Below are 18,297 nucleotides of genomic sequence, written 5' to 3' on the forward strand. Positions count from 1 at the left end.
AATTCGAGGTTGTTTTAAACAGTTGAGAATCGTATTCTTGTACGCATAATTTCTCGTATTCTTAGTCTTCACATAGAAATAATTATATATATAGAAAATTTGTGTTTTATGTATTTAATTAGCGTCAAATGTGCTCGAGCCAATTAATCGATGAAATCTGATATATTTCGACTATCGTCTAAGAAATATCACAGAATAGATGTCGTGAATGTCGTAGATGACCTACATGAATAGCAAAGGTCTACGCTCCCCAGCAATTCCCAACATTACGAAGGTTTATAGAAGCGTAACACGCTTTATATACGCTATTCTCATCGTAATCATAATAATTACCAGCGCTATCTTTAATGCCCTGAAAGAGGATAATGATAGCGGCGGCTATTACGACCGCTCGTATAAACCGCGATCTTGATATCTCCACGTTTCTTTCTTTTCCTTTGCTTCGAAGAAGATAGGTAACGTTTACAAGCATCATCCTTGCCGAAAAAGTTTTAACGAGAAACGCGGATTGATCGGAGATTCTCTTAAATAATCCAAGCACAGTCGCGAACAGAATTTTCTAATTGATCCAGTTGCTTCTAAACACGTTTCGGAGTATACGAAATTCGAGGAATCTTCTTTAAAAAAGATCTCTTCTATTATTACGATCGTACACGATTCGATAAAATAATATAAAACAAAAAGCACTGCGCATCTATCGTTTCCTTATAAAACGAAAGAAACTTTGGGACAACCTAATACGAACCCGGAATCAGTTAGTCAAATCGTAATGAAATTTTCATTTACTCTTTCAACATGAAAAATTCATCCTTTCACGTAGCCAAGATATAATTGCCAAAACGTGACTCGCAAAGAAAGATTCGTTTCGCTGCGGTTAAATGCAGTGATGATTGTCATTCTATGATTACATTTCGAATGTTTTATATATATATATATATTTGCATACGACGTGCACACTGTACATCTGTACACCTTTAAGATTCTCACAAAGGTAGATAAGAATACCCGTTCTGTGTAATTACGACTGCCAACAGCCAAATAGAATGGAAGCGAATTTTCATCGCGCTCACGGAGCTCCTTGGCAAGTATGAATCGACTCGCTTCCGTGTCAGAAGCAACGACTGGGCATAAAACGCGCGCGGGGCCGCGTGCAGCAACTCGTAAATCAACGAAACGGAAGAGGCGTTGTTTGCCTTCGCGAGGGTTATTATTTATCGATTCTTGACCGATCGACTTTTCCTGGCCACGGTGGCAAAAAGCGACGCGACTGGTTCGCCACCACGCTTCGTTAACCCTGATCCTCCGACCCTCCTCCACTTCGTGTTTCTCGCGACTCACTCGTGTCGGAATGTCGTGTAACGCGTAAGTTGTAAACGTGTAAACTGTCTCGATTCTCTCGACTATCCCACGAAAGTTGTTCGAATCGCGCGAAATCTGTTTGATTACGGACGACGAGACAAGATACGCGTGGGTTCGGTCGCGATTGTAAACTTTTTCCGGTTGATCACGTTCCATTCGATTTCGTTTTTCCAAGGAATATGTAGATACCTGGAGGAACATCGTCGAGCAATGCCGCGAAAGCTGTGCTCTCGTTGGAATATCAACGAGGAATTTCTTGTCGTTGCACGTTCCATAAAGTACTCGACAGATATTAACTTGTAGAAACATTTTGTCTATGTCGAAACAACGTTGCATTTGGATATTGTTTCAATTTCAAAGCAACATTTGTTCTTTCGCAACGGATTATTCGGACGTATACGTAGCAGATGGTTTGTGCGAAGTTGCGAATGATGGATGGTGGAAGGAGGCTTGTTTGTTATTATTACGAATAAAAGAGGAAATGAAAAATGCGAGTTTGTCGGAAATTCAGCAGCTCGCGACTTTTAAATACGCTGAAAAATGAGCACATACAACGGACGATTATGTTCGGGACTTTGTACCGATTTCGATTATACGATATTTACTTCAGGACATTGATCCTGTTGTAAAAATTGACACGAGGTATAGATGCGACGTATCTCAAAGACGTATTGACATATCGTAACGGACAAACAAGTGTACATACTACTAATACAATCGTGTCAGCGTCGACAAACTGTACACACCGAAGGAACATTTGTTTCTGTCGGTTGTTTCTCTTTGATGTTTCCCGCTTCGATCCGTAACAGGTAACAAGAAGCAACTTTTTTTTTTACTAACAATGATAGAAACACGGAGGAATACGGGATAACAGATATCGACGTTTTGAAGAAACGTGGAACACGAAGAAAAAGTTGGTCGTTGTTGGTTCGGCGGAGACACAGCTTAAGGAACATCGGCCAAGTGTTTGTTACAAAGTAGAACGACTGGACGCGGAACAAAATAGATGAAAACGAAGTCCAAGCGTAGATAAAGCATTCTAAGAAGCGCATCGACTCCGTCTTGACCTCGACAACAGACCACGAACGCATTATTTAAGGCTGCACCCGTTTCCGTTTCGCTCGAGACGCACCCTTATAAAAGCTTTTACGACCGGAAGTTGACCCCGTGTTCGCGGGGGCACAGCGAATAGGTGTACGGGTGTCGGTGCGAAAACCAGGAGACTAAGCATCTAATTACATAGTCAAGCGAACGTAGCTGGCTGCTAGAATTTCCTCTTGTCAACCGCGTAAGCACTTTCGAATCTCATCCTTTCGTCGATGCAATCTTTCCTCGCTAGTCTTCTTTTATACGTTTCCAACAACTCCGTGAAAGACGATTGCAATCTGTCAAAGACACCGTGCAAACACGTTTCCTAGAGAAACGTTGGCAACGGTACGTTCTACCGTTATCGTTGTTCCTTATCAGCCGGAAGAGCAAGATATCTGAATCTTGGAGATGGTAGAAAGAGCCGCGCATCGATAATTACTCGTCGTAAAAGTAACGACGTGTGGCGTTGAAACGGCGCTCTCGTCTCTCGCGATTCGCTTTTCACTTGTTCGGCGAATTTTACGGTGACCTCTCTTCCGGATCGTGTTCGCGCTCGTAAACCCGGTCGCTCGATGAAGATCGCGAGTTCGTGTTTCCTTAGGCTATACATAGTTACCGCGGACGGGTGTTATAACGAATATCACAGCAGTCAAATACACCGACTACGAAAGTATTTAAACACTTGTCGCAGGAAACTTTTATTTGTATGCGTTGTGTGAGCTATTTTGAAATTTCATTGCCACTGTAACGAGACACGGCTGTCGCCGTTATATCGGTCAAATTTCAGATCGTATCAGAAACGTATATTTATCGGAAATATATATTTAATTTAATAAAAGATTAGTATACGGTATGAATAGTCACATTGAGGATATAACGTAAAAGCGTTATCTAAGTATTAAATATTGAGATTTATCGATACAGTGGATAATCGACCGTTTAAATACTTTTATCGTCCCCTGCGAAATGATACAGCGCGAATAATATAATTTACTATATATTTACTTCTGATTTACTGAAATTATTGGAAAGCGATGTTGTCCTTTGAAATGTGTGTTCCTAGTGTCAGAGAACGCTTACACAGAAAGAAAGTTTATGAGAACCCGGAAGGCGGGTTACGAGACGTATCAATCGTGCGAATGTGTTTGCATCGCGATCGATAGATCGATGCAGGTGATAAATCGATCGACTGTCCCCATGGCAGAACGACTGAACGACGCGACGATGGGATGCTAACGATAGTTAATCGTCCGGACGATAAAAGCGCAACCGTATCGCGTGGTCGATGCGGAGGATCATCCCGTAGGACGTGGCGCTAGCAGCGGCGTGTACATCGATCATCTGAGCGGGTTGCGTCCCTCCTCTGCTCGCAGGGACGAAAGTAACCCGATCAACGTCGGCTGTATCAGGAATTATTATTCACCGGCCGTCAGTCGATGAGAAGGAGAGGGCGGGGCCGCGAAGCATGCATCATCGAGAGCAAATTCCGTTCGCCTCTCTTTATTTTACGGTAGTGAAGGATAGGGGAAAAGATACGTGGAAGAAGGAAGAGACGCGAAATTGTAAAAGCAAGAGCGAGAGAAAGACGAGAGCCGTTCTACCCGATCTTCACGTGGCTGCCGTCAGTCCGCTTAACTGTAGATCAATCAATATACGCTGGTTGAACCCTCGGACTCTGTTTTCTCTCCGTTGCTCCCTGGCCTCGGTCGGTTCGTTCCTCTTTCTCCGACCTTTTACCCCGTCCTCTCCCTCCGGCTGCCCCTAACGAGCTCATCGCTCGTGTAGCCAAAGAAAAAACACGAGAAAGTGGTACAAAATGGCCCTTGAGAAATGCCGTCCGTCCATCCGTTCGTTTGTCCAGCCGTTCGTTTCAACGCTGTTGCAAGGGTGGACGAGGTGGAGATCGAGCTAGGGCGTTGCCATGAACACACGATGGAATGTATGAATAAGTGGGCCGCGATACGCCGGCCATTTCGGAGAACGAACGCGTGTCTAATTTTCGTTCTTCGATCTTCCTCTATGAATCCACGATAACGTACAGCGCTGTTGGCGAGTTTCCAGTATGTTAGAACTTGAAGCTTCATCGGCGAACACATGTCTTATTCGTAAGAACGGCGTTTCACGGCATTGGAACTAATTAATCGTATATAGAAACGAAAGCTACTTTACTCTGAAGAGCAAAGAGCGCACCAAACTTTTAATCGCGATACACACGGATAAGTGTAAGAACATCTTCTGGTTTCGCGTAGGCTGCGATAAATAGCGTATACGATCAGGGAATTAATTATTGTTTTTTCGTTCATGCAAATTAAGAGTCCAAAGATTTGCAACAGCTATTGACAAGTGTTTCAAGACTGACACGACGAATTACCTCATTGACTATCCTCGTGGCAAAAGTTTTACATAAATTAGACGCAAATTCAGACAATTTGCTATCTAGAATTAGAATCGAAATTTCGGATTAAAAACGGAACGAATATAATAGAAAAGATACGCGTATCAGAATTGGTTGAAACAATGATCGTACCAGATACGAACACGAAGGAATTTAATCTATTACGTAAATGATTTTTATTGATTTTCGTGATTTTTATTACAAAATTCAATATTTATTTAAGACTCTACTTATCTTGTCTAATCTCTGCCTATCTTTACATAAGATTTCAAACGAGATAATAATTCTCGAAGATTCTAATAATTTCCCACTTGTTTCCAAAGTTCTGTATTCGTACTAATAGTTAGGAACGTAGGTGTATTTGTAAATTGTTTCGCGTCTATATCGCGCTTTGTCTATGAGCAAATCTTGCGATAATAGATAGATTTGGTATCGTAGGCGTTACCAATTGTAAGACACCTGTCCTTGCCAAACGTATAATACATACACAGTGGATAATAGACGCTGCACCGGAAACAGCTGTATTCACGCGTTAAATGTATACGTTCCTACTGTTGCGGATCATCTTTTTGAATAAGAAAAAGAAGAAAACGATTAACTAATGCGATATTGAAAGTCAGCACGATAATCAATAATCTTTTGTATCGAATAATAATGTATAGATCCTTGTATCCGTGTCGTATCTGCACATCGATTGGACTCTGCCGCGGCAAAAAATTCTGGCGAGATCTCAGTTAATATTTTCTGTATTTTAATGGTTTCAAGGAAGTACTTATTAATTGCAACTGATTGCGCACAAATAGCCAAGCGTGATGTAACAATCATTGAAAAACGTCGATTCAAAATGCGCAGAGTTATAAATAATTTTGTCACCTTTGAACCATCGACGGAGTATTTCTTGTACATTTATATCCACGATTTCACGTTTTTAAAAGATTACGAAGAATTACAAACGATGCGTAACACATTTAGTTCGACCGTGTTGTCTCGTCAATTGTTAAATAATTCTCAAATTTCTCAATTACATATCACGATTGCGGAGAAAAAGCGTGATAAAAATTCAACGATCAATTCCACGTTGTTAGAACCGTAGTCTTATTTCACAGCGAGATTAAACGTGCATTCTTTCGTCCTATTGAACATTTCAAAAATGCCAGGTGTAAAAAGTTTTGCAAACGTATCATCTATTCTCAAGAAGATTTGTATCTGCCAGGCTGAGCCACCAAGCGACATAGAAATTTGAAAATCAACGGAAATGTACTTGTCATCTGCACTTGAAAATCAACGGAAATGCACTTGTCAGATGATCTTTTCATCTCGTATAATCTGCGAGTTATAAATCTGATTGATACGTTTTCGTCTCTCGGAAACCATGTAATACGATGTGTACCAAACGAGAGAACTAGACGTAACAAACGATGATGCCGCGTATATTGATTATCACGCGTTTTAAAATTATTATTCGTGAGATCGTGAGATGCGGCTCACGTTTTGTTCAATAGAATTTATCTTCCGGGCAAATCTACGAGCGAACAGGGATAGGAAATTCGTTTAAAGAACTATTACCGCCCGTGCCAACAGCAACAACGACTTAAATATTGGGTCAGTTCATAAATTCGCGTGTCGGAAGCACGTGTTATCCGGACGATGATCCAAGGTAACATTCGACTCGTGTTCCTAGCCGTTGCTTCTATTAAGCGATCGTTTGTCTTAGTCTCTCTCTCTCTCTCTTTCTCTCTTTCTCTCTCTCTCTCTTTCTGGGACGATAGAACGAAACGCATGCTACGTAATTTCTAAAAGCGGAAATCGTTGGACCGTCGCGTTTCGCGCGGTTTATCCTCGACCAGTGACACTTGTGCAGCTGTCGCTTGAAAGAGATAAAGGAGCACGGAGATTGTTTGAAACGGTTTGACCGATCGAGAACACGGAGAATCAAGGGAAGTTAGAGCCATGCAAACGGCAATTACTTCCAATAGTTGTTCACCGGAGTTGATAGCCAGTGGAGAAAATGAAACGGTAATGGAAACGGTGCTTAAGGGGACAAAGGAAAACGTAGGCAAAAAAGGGCGCGAGAGACGAAGTTGGGTGGGAGATAGCTCGTATTATAAAAGCAATTAGAGGGTCCCGGATTAGATATAGCACATCGTACATAACAAATATGATAATACGGGCCCGCTAGCCCGAAGGGAATTTGGCTTTGCCTCGGTCGAGGGGGTTTCGGGTTATGAGGCAGGTTAAACGGAATCATTAATAATCGGAGCTAACTAATCTGCCTGTCGCTATGAGCACACTTGTTTCACTCCTGTTTTTATTAACCCGGCTCGAATAACATTTTATTCGTCGTGGAACAGGGAGGATACGTGCATCGAGAAACCCGCGTATCGCGACAACGTGTGACGATCGACTAATGGATGAAAAATTATAGCGACGTAAGGCACGGTCGCGAACATTAAAATTAAAAAAGTGTTTCAATTCTTGCAGCTATCGTGCATTCGGTGTTTCGCATTTAATCACGTTATTACAATACTTTACTCTCTCTCTCTCTGTCATGATGCGTTTTTCAAGTGACACAACGTATTTTTTATAATAATACGCTACTATATCGTTTTATGAAAAGCGAACCGAGACTTACGTCACTACGATTTTGACCCGGCCAATTTTTCATCGTGTCGATCGTCTTTTCTTTATCGTTTTGTAGCCAGTTCGAGAAAAGTAAAATACTCGACGAAATATCGCTATGCTAATATGTTCACCGTTTTCTACTTTCATTGTTTCAGCTCTATGAGATTAACGATGATCCAAAAAGAAAGGAGTTTCTGGATGACCTCTTCAGCTACATGCAGAAACGCGGTAAGTACTTTCTTGCAACTTGTTGTCGTAGATATCGTTACTATGTAAACACATACTTATATACGTACGTATACGTAGTGCTGACGTGCACAGACGAGAGACAGACAAATCGAAAAAAGCAAATGATAAAATGTATCGCGGTTCGAGGCAAACCGCGAAATGGCGCCGTGTTCGTTAAACGCGTCCCTCCGTCAGATCGCGTGGTTCTCTTCATTATCATCTGATTCGCGAATCGGTCCCGCGGTAATTAATTTTGCAAATATTTATCGTTCCGATCGACGTTCAAGGCCGATTCGTCTCCGGATCGACGAGAATGTTCGCGCGCAGCTCGACTTTTCGTCCGCACGGACGAAACCATCAGTCCTCGCATTTGTCTCCATCGCAGAGGCGAAGACGTATTGCGATCTCTTGGCAAGCGGTCGCGTTCCGTGCGAGCCTACGATCCTCTCATAATCCCGCGTGCACGTCCAACAAGGGGACGCCTCCGAATCCCGAAACGAATCTCCGGATTTAACCTTAGACCACCTACGCGTTGAATCGCCTGTTCCTTTTAAACCAACGTCTCGCTGTTACTCCGTTTTCGCTTCATTTTTCACAATTTTTCCATTTTGACATGTTGAACGCGATCGCCTCTGGTCGCCGTATAAAAATATATGCAGCTGTTACAAAAAAAATTGGCACGAAACTTCAGCAGTATATAGCGCTTATCAAAACACGCATAAGAGAGACTCGATAGAAACGGGCGCGAACGGCCGTAACGTCGAAGTTACGGGTTCATCGGCGAAGCAGAAAATATCTATTTATATAGGAAGAACATTTTCTCGAATGTTTCTTGATTTGTTATTTCTTTGGATAGCTTATGACAAGATTCTCTCAAACTTTTGTTTTTCCTTTTTACTTTATCGCAAGTTAAAAATACGTATCGATCCGGATCTTTCGCGATCTTGGGAATTACCTATCAATATTTTAGTCTCTCTTAGCCAGTGATGTATGGCACTGAACAAACACATTACCGTTGCGAATCTGTTGGATCGTGCTATTACAGACTATAGTTGAAAATATCTTACAGCTCGGAAACTGATGATATTTGAAGTCACGTTTATTAAGAATTTTCTCGCTTGTCTTAATAAATACGTATTCCTAAAATTTAACCTCAACTTTTTAAAACATCCTGTATATCGATACATATCGTGCACATATCGTGTAGTGGTATAAGATTAATTATCTTTTCTATCGATCATTTTATTTCGAAATAACGCACGATCCGTGTGAAAGTCATCTGTATTTGTAATGAACGTGTTGATGGATTCCTGCGAGAACTGAATGGAAAGCATGAATCGAAACGAAGTGGTATGTTGGTGAAAAATTAGTTGAAAATGTTTCGTCCGAGTGAAAATGATATCTACCTGGCTATATTTAACCCGCGCACCTGTCGACAGTCGCTGCATTGTCGCGCGACATTATTTGCATCGTCGCGCGAACTTCAGAAACCGTGCCAAGGTATTTAGAATTCGGTGAACATTCCGCGCGCTCGCGCTCGAGCTTCGAGCTTGCGTCACGATCGTGCCATACGATCTCATCTGAGCGCAACGAACTTTCCACGTTATTGTCCTCTATCGTCGCGCTCCTTAACCTATGTACGTGTCCTCGATACTCGATAGATACGTCGAAGATCATTTTTCACCCACATCTCATCCTGTGTAATTAACCTATTCACTGGCAGACAAATTTAAAGCGTCTCGGTATGGGCGCCAAGATTTTATTTTGGAGAAATCATGGAATTTTTACAATATCTATATTTTATTATACGAATATCATTATATAAAATTTTCGTTCATTTTTTCTAATAATTCCTAACTCAAACTTATTCCGTGACCAATTGCAATCAGTCTAAATTTGTAGCGTAAAGTACGAGATATCTCGTAGTCGGCAGTGAATGGGTCAATCCTTGGACATCAAACCTTGGTCATTGCAAATGTACTACGTTTCTGAAGTTTTTGTTTGTACGTCTTTACATTGATAAAGTCCAGAGGAGATGCTTCCTATATTAACACTTAGCCAACCGCGTGCCCCACAGCGAGCTATACGCTGTCCATCGCGCATTTTTCCAAGTATCGAAGACTAATGTTCATAACTTAAAAAACAAAGAAGTCTAAAAATTACTTAAGTGATCAATTATATTTTGCGGTGATGATTTTGTTTAGCGATTTTACATATTGTTTATACAAAATATCGATTCAGAAGTGTATATTAAAGGTATAGAAAAATATAGGTAAAATTAAAATCATTAAAGATGACTAAAGATAGATAACACGATTCGAAGGTGAAATTAAAAATTCATACTGCATTTCAATATTCTTTTATATTCTGATATCTTCTGATTATAACTTTATTTAGTCATATCTGATAGTGTAATTTTTTAATTAATTTTAACACCACTACATTGGTGTGTTTTATTATATACCGTACTTTATAAAAGCAGAAAAAGTGGCACAATTAATTGGAGACAATCCCGGGTAAACAATAACTGATAACAACAAAAAAAAAAAAGAAGAAAAACGCGTTTCCAAAGTCAAAAAGGGAGATCTCCCCTTTAAGTTGGCTAAGTGTTAACGTCACTCGATGCTATTTCAACAGTAGAGTGTGTATCTTGGATTCGGTTTTTATTAGACATCGTATAAACAATCGTATTGCTATATAGACAATTGTTTGAAAACAGACAACATCGAAAATGTCAGTGGAACGAGACATATAGCGATGAGCATATAAATAGCAACATTTTATTTTCATACCTCGTTTTAAACACGTATGTACAGTTTATTGTTAAGGTAATTTATTATGCTGGGAAATAGAACATTTTCAAGGTTATCAAGATTATTTGTACATCGCGTTTTGGATAAAAATTGGAATATCGTTATATTATTGGAATATATAAAAAATTATTATATACAATTGAAATATAAATATTGGAAACGTATAAAGAAATAACAATATCAATAAAATTGTCAAGAGCGTTTGAATGCATCAATTTGAGTTTTTGCGTACTTTTATTAACACGCTCGTCGTTGTATATATCGTGTGTACACTACCGTTTACGAACATTAGAACAACGAATGCTTTTATACGAAACGTGATAATTAACTTGGATTATCGAAGGAATAACGAATCGACCAGAATTTTAACTTTATACAATTGCGATCCAATGTACGCAGCGAAAATTCGTTGCAACTACTTGCAACAGTTTATATACATACGTGTGATACACGAGCAAGAATGTTGAAGTTATCTAAGTCAAAGCTTATCGAACAATATTTAAACGAATTAAAATGATTCTTTATAATCTTAAATAAGGTTCGCAGTTTACATAGTTTCTCGTAAGTATCCTAATATTTATGAACGGCGACGTATTATTTATATTCTGAGTCATTCTGACCCAGCTTCGACGTCGCTAGAAAGTCCGATGTCCAAGAATTAATACGTTTACCACGATTAAAATATAGTTATCGTTGCGTATTATTTATATAATTTTCATCAGAGAACCGTTTATTTGAAATCGCAATACGTATTTATTTTAACACACTTGTCGCCGTATTATTATTGTTATTCTCAAATCTTGTCATCGTGCAAACTTAAAGACGCGACAGCTACGTCAATAATATCGCCTGCAATTAGGATCTAATAATAACTAAGATAATTGAATGGATGCAACATATGCGTCAGTAGCAGCGAATGTGTTAAACACGGAGTTAAACAGCGATAAGAGCAGCCACGAACTATTAGATAAATTAGAAAGTACACGCGATAAGGCTTACCGGGAAATTTCGAGGAAATTGTGTCTGGGAAAAGGATGAATTTTGTCACCGCGGAAATTACCAGACGTTATTCACGGTATATACGCGAACGTCGGTTAAAGAAACGAAGCACACGTGCGACCCGCATCTCGTTTCCTGCACACGTGGATTCTCGGCAGACTTCGCGCCTAGCCGCATCCGAACGCCTCGTAAACGTCCACGTGGTTAAAAGGTTCGATAATACGTTGCATCTGCCTCCGTTAGGCCGGACGAAATTAGCTTCTAAGCTCGTCGAAACAACGGAACTGCAAAGTCTTTGTCCTTTGTCCGCTCTAGAGAAATAAATCCAGTTGATTCCGTCGTAGACAAAATTTCAATTTTCTTTTGGCGGTAATTTAATCCATTAAGCACTACGTATAGTGCGCGTGATAGCATACATTTTTCCCTGTGGTCTACCGTAACGCGTACTGGACAAACAACTAGATTTTTCATACTAAACATATGTTCCGTGAAGGTAGATTCTTTGATCGTTTGAACTGTCTAGTCGACAACCGAAACGGGAGAATTTTTACAGGGAGGCTGCGTAAAATTCAATTAAAATTCCATACAGATACGATGAAACGAGAGAAAGTCTCTAGAATTTACATTCGAATAATATGCTTAGTTTCTAGATCTAACGTTCCTTAAGCAAATTGCAAATTAACCAAGGGTTTTAAAAAAGGATCCGTATTCCAAAGCAGAGACATAAATCTTCGTACACGGATGATAGTTCGTCTGGCATCTTTCTTTACGAATCGAAAGATCGAATTATTCGGAAACGTTGTCGTTTTAGATTTAACTGGTCCATTTGTACTACCTTTGTATATGAAAATAACCTTTCCGTACGTTAATTCTTCTATGAATAACCGCCACGCGATAGAATTTAAAGAACAAAAGACCGTAGGTGTCTCTGATTTTCTGATAATAAGAAACCCGTTGACAAGACGAATGGAAGAGTTAAGTACCAGTTGAAAGACCGGAAACACACGAGCTTCTAATTTTAAACTTAGTGACCCGACCGTCAACAACCATTCGCGCAAAGCACCAAGCGTCTTCTGTTTTCTCCCTTTCGAACGATAATATTATCGCGTCTGTCCCCGTGAAATATTTGGAATAGATCGGATCTGCATCGTCGTTCCTTCTGGTAAAATCAATTAAACAGGTTCTCGTGCACCGATGTTCACGAGAGTGGTGGAGCGATTAAACGTACAACAAAGAGCGTGTAGAGAGGGATGGGAAGAAATACGAGGGAGAGGGCAGGGTCGATCGTATTTCAGAAATTATATATCACACAGACAGAAGTGTGCATCGTTGCTAGTATAAATTTCCAATCACCGCCGATTGATAGTCCGATGATGCGATCTTTACGAGGTCGATTAAAATCGTGGTTCGAAAAAAGGGGTACGACGAACAGCGACCAGGGAATATAAAGGAGCGTATCAGGGGGAAGAAGCCCAAGCGAAAAGACCAGGGGGAACCACCCCCTGCGGGGCCCGTTATTGTGCCGACGCGAACAATGATTCGACGTTAACGCGATTCATAACACCTCGGCCACGTCTGTAGATATAAAAGACCATTCATCACATCCCGCTACATTAGTCGAGCCATCGACGATTCGTGTTTGTTATCGACTTACCCTTTCAGCCACGCAAACCCATCTCGTAGTTCGCGCGCGACGCCAATCAAATTGATTACCGTGAATCGTCTCGAATCGAACGAAACCTGTTAATTTGCCGAACTGTAAAATTTATTAAACCGTGAATGCCCCTGGTGTGATGTAAGTACGATTGACCGAAAGCTGACAGTTTCAAGATCGTATCGCGCTATACGTGGGTGGAAAGTTGGATAGTAAAATTCCGATTTATGTACGTACGTACATGTATGGATGGTTATTTATGAAAGTCTCGGTATGTTCTAGAAAGGATTGCTTTTATTCAAATAAATCGGCTATGTCATTGCGTTACTAATCTAGGCGTATAAAAATGATCGTCTTCGATATCAAATCTCCACTTCTTTCACCTTCTACGCTTTGCAAAATTCTAGGCTTCGACAAAGTTTACAAATATTCTGTAACATAAATCATCGTGTTTATAACTTTTTTAAGAATTTTTCCACGATATTAAATAAGGAAAAGAGATTGCAAATGAATAATTCGAATTTTCCCTATACTCTCTGGATCAAGATAGACGATGGAAACTTGGTATGAGATGTTATGTGTGTTATGTATGGTGTGTGTATGAGATATTCTCTTCCGACATGCATCGTATCGAACGATCCATCGCCAGATAAATTCGATTCGATTTAATTGGCTGCACCCTTTGTACAAAGATTTCTGCACTAACTGTAAATGACCAATTTGTAGATATTATCGTTTTAACTGGTACCGAAAATATACGTGTTCTATTTATAGCACTGGACCATAGAAGACCATTTTATTACACTATAAATCAATCACACCTGTATATTCCTTCCACCAACCAGCTTTCCAACCACGAACAGTGCGTCGATTTGTCCGCTGAAGCAACTCCGGGCAGCAAAAGTACGAAGAACCGGGACACGGTCTTCCACTACTGGCAATAACGATGGGATTATCTTAATTAACGATCGTAAAGTTAATCATCGATAGAGAGTTTTAGTCCAGCATCTTTATCGTCGCGGCCACGAAAGGACACCGAGCAACCATTCCGCGAGCTACTTATCTCCGAATGACCTCTAAATTCAGCGAGGTACTTAATAGATATTACGAGCTCGTTTCGCAACAAAGTGTCCGTTTCGTTCGTATATCAAACGCGCCGACGAGCCGAAGCGGAACACACAAATTCGCATAAGCGGAACATAATTGACGACGATAAGTTCGGCCCGCGGGACGATATCCGTGGAACCGGTTCGTGTCTACCGACGACACCTTACAGATCTATTGAAACATCGTAGATTTATTTCAACGCCATTCTAGTTGACAGACTTTCGTTTCCTTTGTTTTAAGCGGCCACTTTGCCCTTTCGATAAAGTTGCGTAAGGTCTGACACGCGTGTAATAATGCGAATATATCGACGTCGATCTGTTCCCTCTCGCGAACATAGTAATACCCGAAGACACGTCTGGAATTTCGTATTTGTTATACTGTCGCAGAGAAGAATATCGGGAATCTTGAAACGCCGTCCCAAATAAATGATACGCGAAACGAAAGAACACGAATCGATGTTCCATTTTATGTGAATCGTACTTCGGGCGGATAATACGATTTTCTATACAATCTACAGGCGTATAAAATCTGCAACAAACTGATATATTCATAAATTTACTACACGAAAAGTATTATTTTGAACGCGACGAGTACGACTGTTTCTTCGATTCAAACACTTCGGTTAATTTTACCATTGCCCTTTGTTACCAATGGCCCATACATCGTCGATAACAAGTCCTTAGCATTGGACGTGTTAATCGATCACATTGTTTCCCAACATGGACGAAATCGAATGGACAGAACGAGACAAGGAGGATAGGAAGATCGGTGACGGTGGTTGTGGCGTCTATCGCGAGGGAAGGTTCCTTATTTATCGCGCGTATTGCTAGCACCTCTCCGGGGCCGACCGTTATAAATCTCAAGCCATTTAATATGCAAATCCCGGCACCTCCGACAGCCCGAGGACTCCTCTCGGTTGGTTTTTTTTTCATCGCGAACGAGTTTCAATCGCCGATGTAATTCATACTGCGGCGGACGACCGCGCGAGAGCAATGCCATTCTCTGTCGAATACGTTATTATCTTACTCCTCTGGGCCCCGGTATCCTCCGCACCCCGCGTCTTCCTCGTCCACGATGTTTCACGGGCCGGCCGGTTACGCGCCAACACTCCCACGAGAGCTGCCCCGCTTAATGATATCCGCTCAATTTCATCGAACACCGATAAGCCTTGCTCGATACAATATCTCTCGGGTACCGCGACCATTCTTTCTTCTTCTTCGATTCTTCTCTTCCAGCTGTGACGTACAGTGGCTTTATTTTATAGATTTACGAGGATCTAGCGAAGACGGCAGGAAATTGTTCGAATTTTAATCCTCTCGCACTTGACGCGTATCTGCTATATCGTACTTTAATCGCTTACCAATCAAGCAGTAGTTGTTATAAATCAATCGATTTAAACTTTGAAAATAGAATTCGGATCTAAGTTGAAGAAATAGCGACGAAAGAAATATCAAGCGAATCCTTGGAATTCTTTTGGATGGTCGCAATATGAAAAAACAGAAATCGGTAAAATGAAAGTAAAGGTACATTGTTTCGCATTCTGTAGATATATCTCTATCAAAATTTCTACGAAAGTTCTAAATACGAAACGTTTCAACCTACGTATACGCTTATTGGTTATCGTACCGATTCCATTGCCTGCGGTAAGACTCGATAAACTCGTCCGTCTGCATTCGCGAAGGATTTTTCAAACACGCGATATCCGACCGTTAATCGGGTTATTTGTGACGACAAAAACAACAATCGTCCGGTACGAACAACTCTGTCTCGAACGAAATATAACATATTCCGCGATGTATCGCAAAACATTTGGTAACTAGTTTACACGTGCCATAGGACGAAAAAGATCAGAAGTCGCTGAACTTGATCGTTTAATTCGTTCCCTATGCACCGCTAATTACTCCATTCACTCGAAACTTGTTCGGACGTCGTAGACGTCACTTGGGAAGAACGTCTTCTTCGTTCACGTCGATTTCGATATCCCATATGCAACGACCTTTTCCTTTCGTTTCTATTCATTCGAACGATGCAAGGCATCGTCGCGAACTTTCTCCTGGACTTGCAAGGATCGTCCATCTATCATCGAGACGCGAAACAGAAACGAGAGTCCGAGCGGCAATGCTCCAAGAGGGCAAAGAGGCGAGAGTGACTCTCGGTTGCAGAAGTGCATTGCACCGGGCGGGGTCGCGCGTCGCGTTACGACCGCCTCGAGAAAAATGCCTTTTTACGCGGCGCGGGTAACGCATTAGCGCTAAGGAACACGTGTTCGGCACGAACACTTTTCGTTACACACTTGTGAACGGAGCACGGCGTGCGTGCCGTCTGCGTACACAACGCAGTCTCGCATAGGTCTCACATAGGCCGCATGTTCGCTCTTTTCATCGGCCGATACTTTGTACTCGTTCGCGGATTACCGCGCTCAGCGTTTCAACAAAGAAATAGGAAAAAGAGCCGACCGTTTCCCTTTTCTTTGGCACACGTTCTATACATAGAAGTTGCGTGCCTGAATGGCGCCTGTTCTTACGCCAAGATTGGAGTTGGAATTCGGTTAGTACTCGTTTCTACGTTGTATTCGTTATTAGCGGATATAACTTCTAAGGTGAATTCAGCGCATGGCTGTAATAAAATATTTTTCTTAAGAGTGCGCGTGGAAATTGGGCGACGTTGTTCGACAAGTAATAGATGGTCTTCTCCTGTTTCATCGATTTACACGTATTTTCTAATGCCTAGCTGCCAGTCAACCGTTGACTCGTGTTCATTTGGACGATAGTATCGATAGAATTTACCGCGAGGATTGAGGAGAGTCTTGCTTAGCGCAAAACGTTGGAGGAAACGAATGAAGAACAAAGATTTATCGGGAAAAAGTAGCGATGAACAAGGAAGACTTCGTTGCTATCGAAGAATACGAGGGCATTGTTTTACGTCAACGAAGATGACGATGAATAAAATTGAATATTTCTGTGTATTTCTATCCAATTTTCGCTATCATTGTTATATATCACTTTATTTCTATAATTGTTTTAAATCGAAACGTTACAAGAAGAACAGCGGAATTTGTATCCGCGTTAATTTATTTAGTTTGTTAAATTAATATGTAGCTTTCGAACGATACACCCTCGATAGAATATGGTGCACGTTATAAGATTATTTGTAATTAGTTTAGCTTCCATGTATCTGAAATATCGAATTACACACGAAGAAACGAAACCTAAGGATAAGATGCATGTCACTGACGCCAATCGGGGTAACCATATTACATTTGAATCACGTGAGGATTGCCTTTCTCTAGGAAACGTCATTGAAAGTCTGTTTAAAGTTCCCGTGATGCAGGGTAGTTAGGTTTCGCGTTATTTAGGAACTAGTACGGCTCGTATCGACTCGTGTCCGCGACAGCGCACGTTCATACGTTAACGAACGACCCACCGTTGCATTTCCATTCCGCGGCGCGCACCAGGCGACGTGATTCTTTTCTCTTCTCCCCCAGGCTTTTTTCGCCTTTTTCTTATTATTCGGTATTTGGTGCCGGGAGCACGTTCGTTAGCCGTTACTCGATAACTGCGCGTCGTCACGGCACACTGCGGCTAGCTCCAACGTTGACTTCACCTCGCAACAACGTAAGCTACGTTCTCGCGAAAATAGTTTCCTTCTATTCTTCCCTCGGACATTGTACCAATCAAGTACGGTAGAAGCTGGTTTATTCGTTCCTTCTTGTACGAGCAAGAATGCTCAACTTCGGCTATATGTACGTTAGATATCGTTCGTAAGTATTCGCACGTTTTAGCATCGTGCGTCTCGATATAAATTAATGGGAAACTTTGTACTTCTAATCGTTCGTTCAAACATTGACAAACAGTGCATTAAAATTGAGTACGCGATGAATATGAATACATCTTGTAGCGGTTTCCATTACTTTTTTCCAATTCTTTTTTAGTATTGCACAGTTTTGAGTTTCGTTCAATGATAACAGTCTTCTTTACGAGCTTTGGAGAAGCTCCCTCATCCGATCTCTGATAGCCTATATTATCACAAGC

General features: G+C 41.1%; 1 protein-coding gene across 7 annotated transcripts in view; it reads left to right on the top strand.

Annotated features, from left to right (window-relative positions):
- The window catches only part of LOC117236832 (protein dead ringer), a 136,483-nt gene that overhangs the window by 82,250 nt on the left and 35,936 nt on the right, over nucleotides 1-18,297 (top strand). For all 7 annotated transcript variants that reach the window (XM_033500144.1, XM_033500145.1, XM_033500143.1 and 4 more), the window contains one exon: nucleotides 7,621-7,693. In XM_033500144.1, the coding sequence (XP_033356035.1) occupies nucleotides 7,621-7,693 (73 nt within the window). The remainder of the gene's footprint in view (nucleotides 1-7,620; nucleotides 7,694-18,297) is intronic.

The sequence above is a fragment of the Bombus vosnesenskii genome, unplaced genomic scaffold (genome assembly GCF_011952255.1).
Source record: "Bombus vosnesenskii isolate JDL3184/JDL3185 unplaced genomic scaffold, Bvos_JDL3184-5_v1.1 scf7180000013352, whole genome shotgun sequence".
Taxonomy (NCBI): Eukaryota; Metazoa; Arthropoda; class Insecta; order Hymenoptera; family Apidae; genus Bombus; species Bombus vosnesenskii.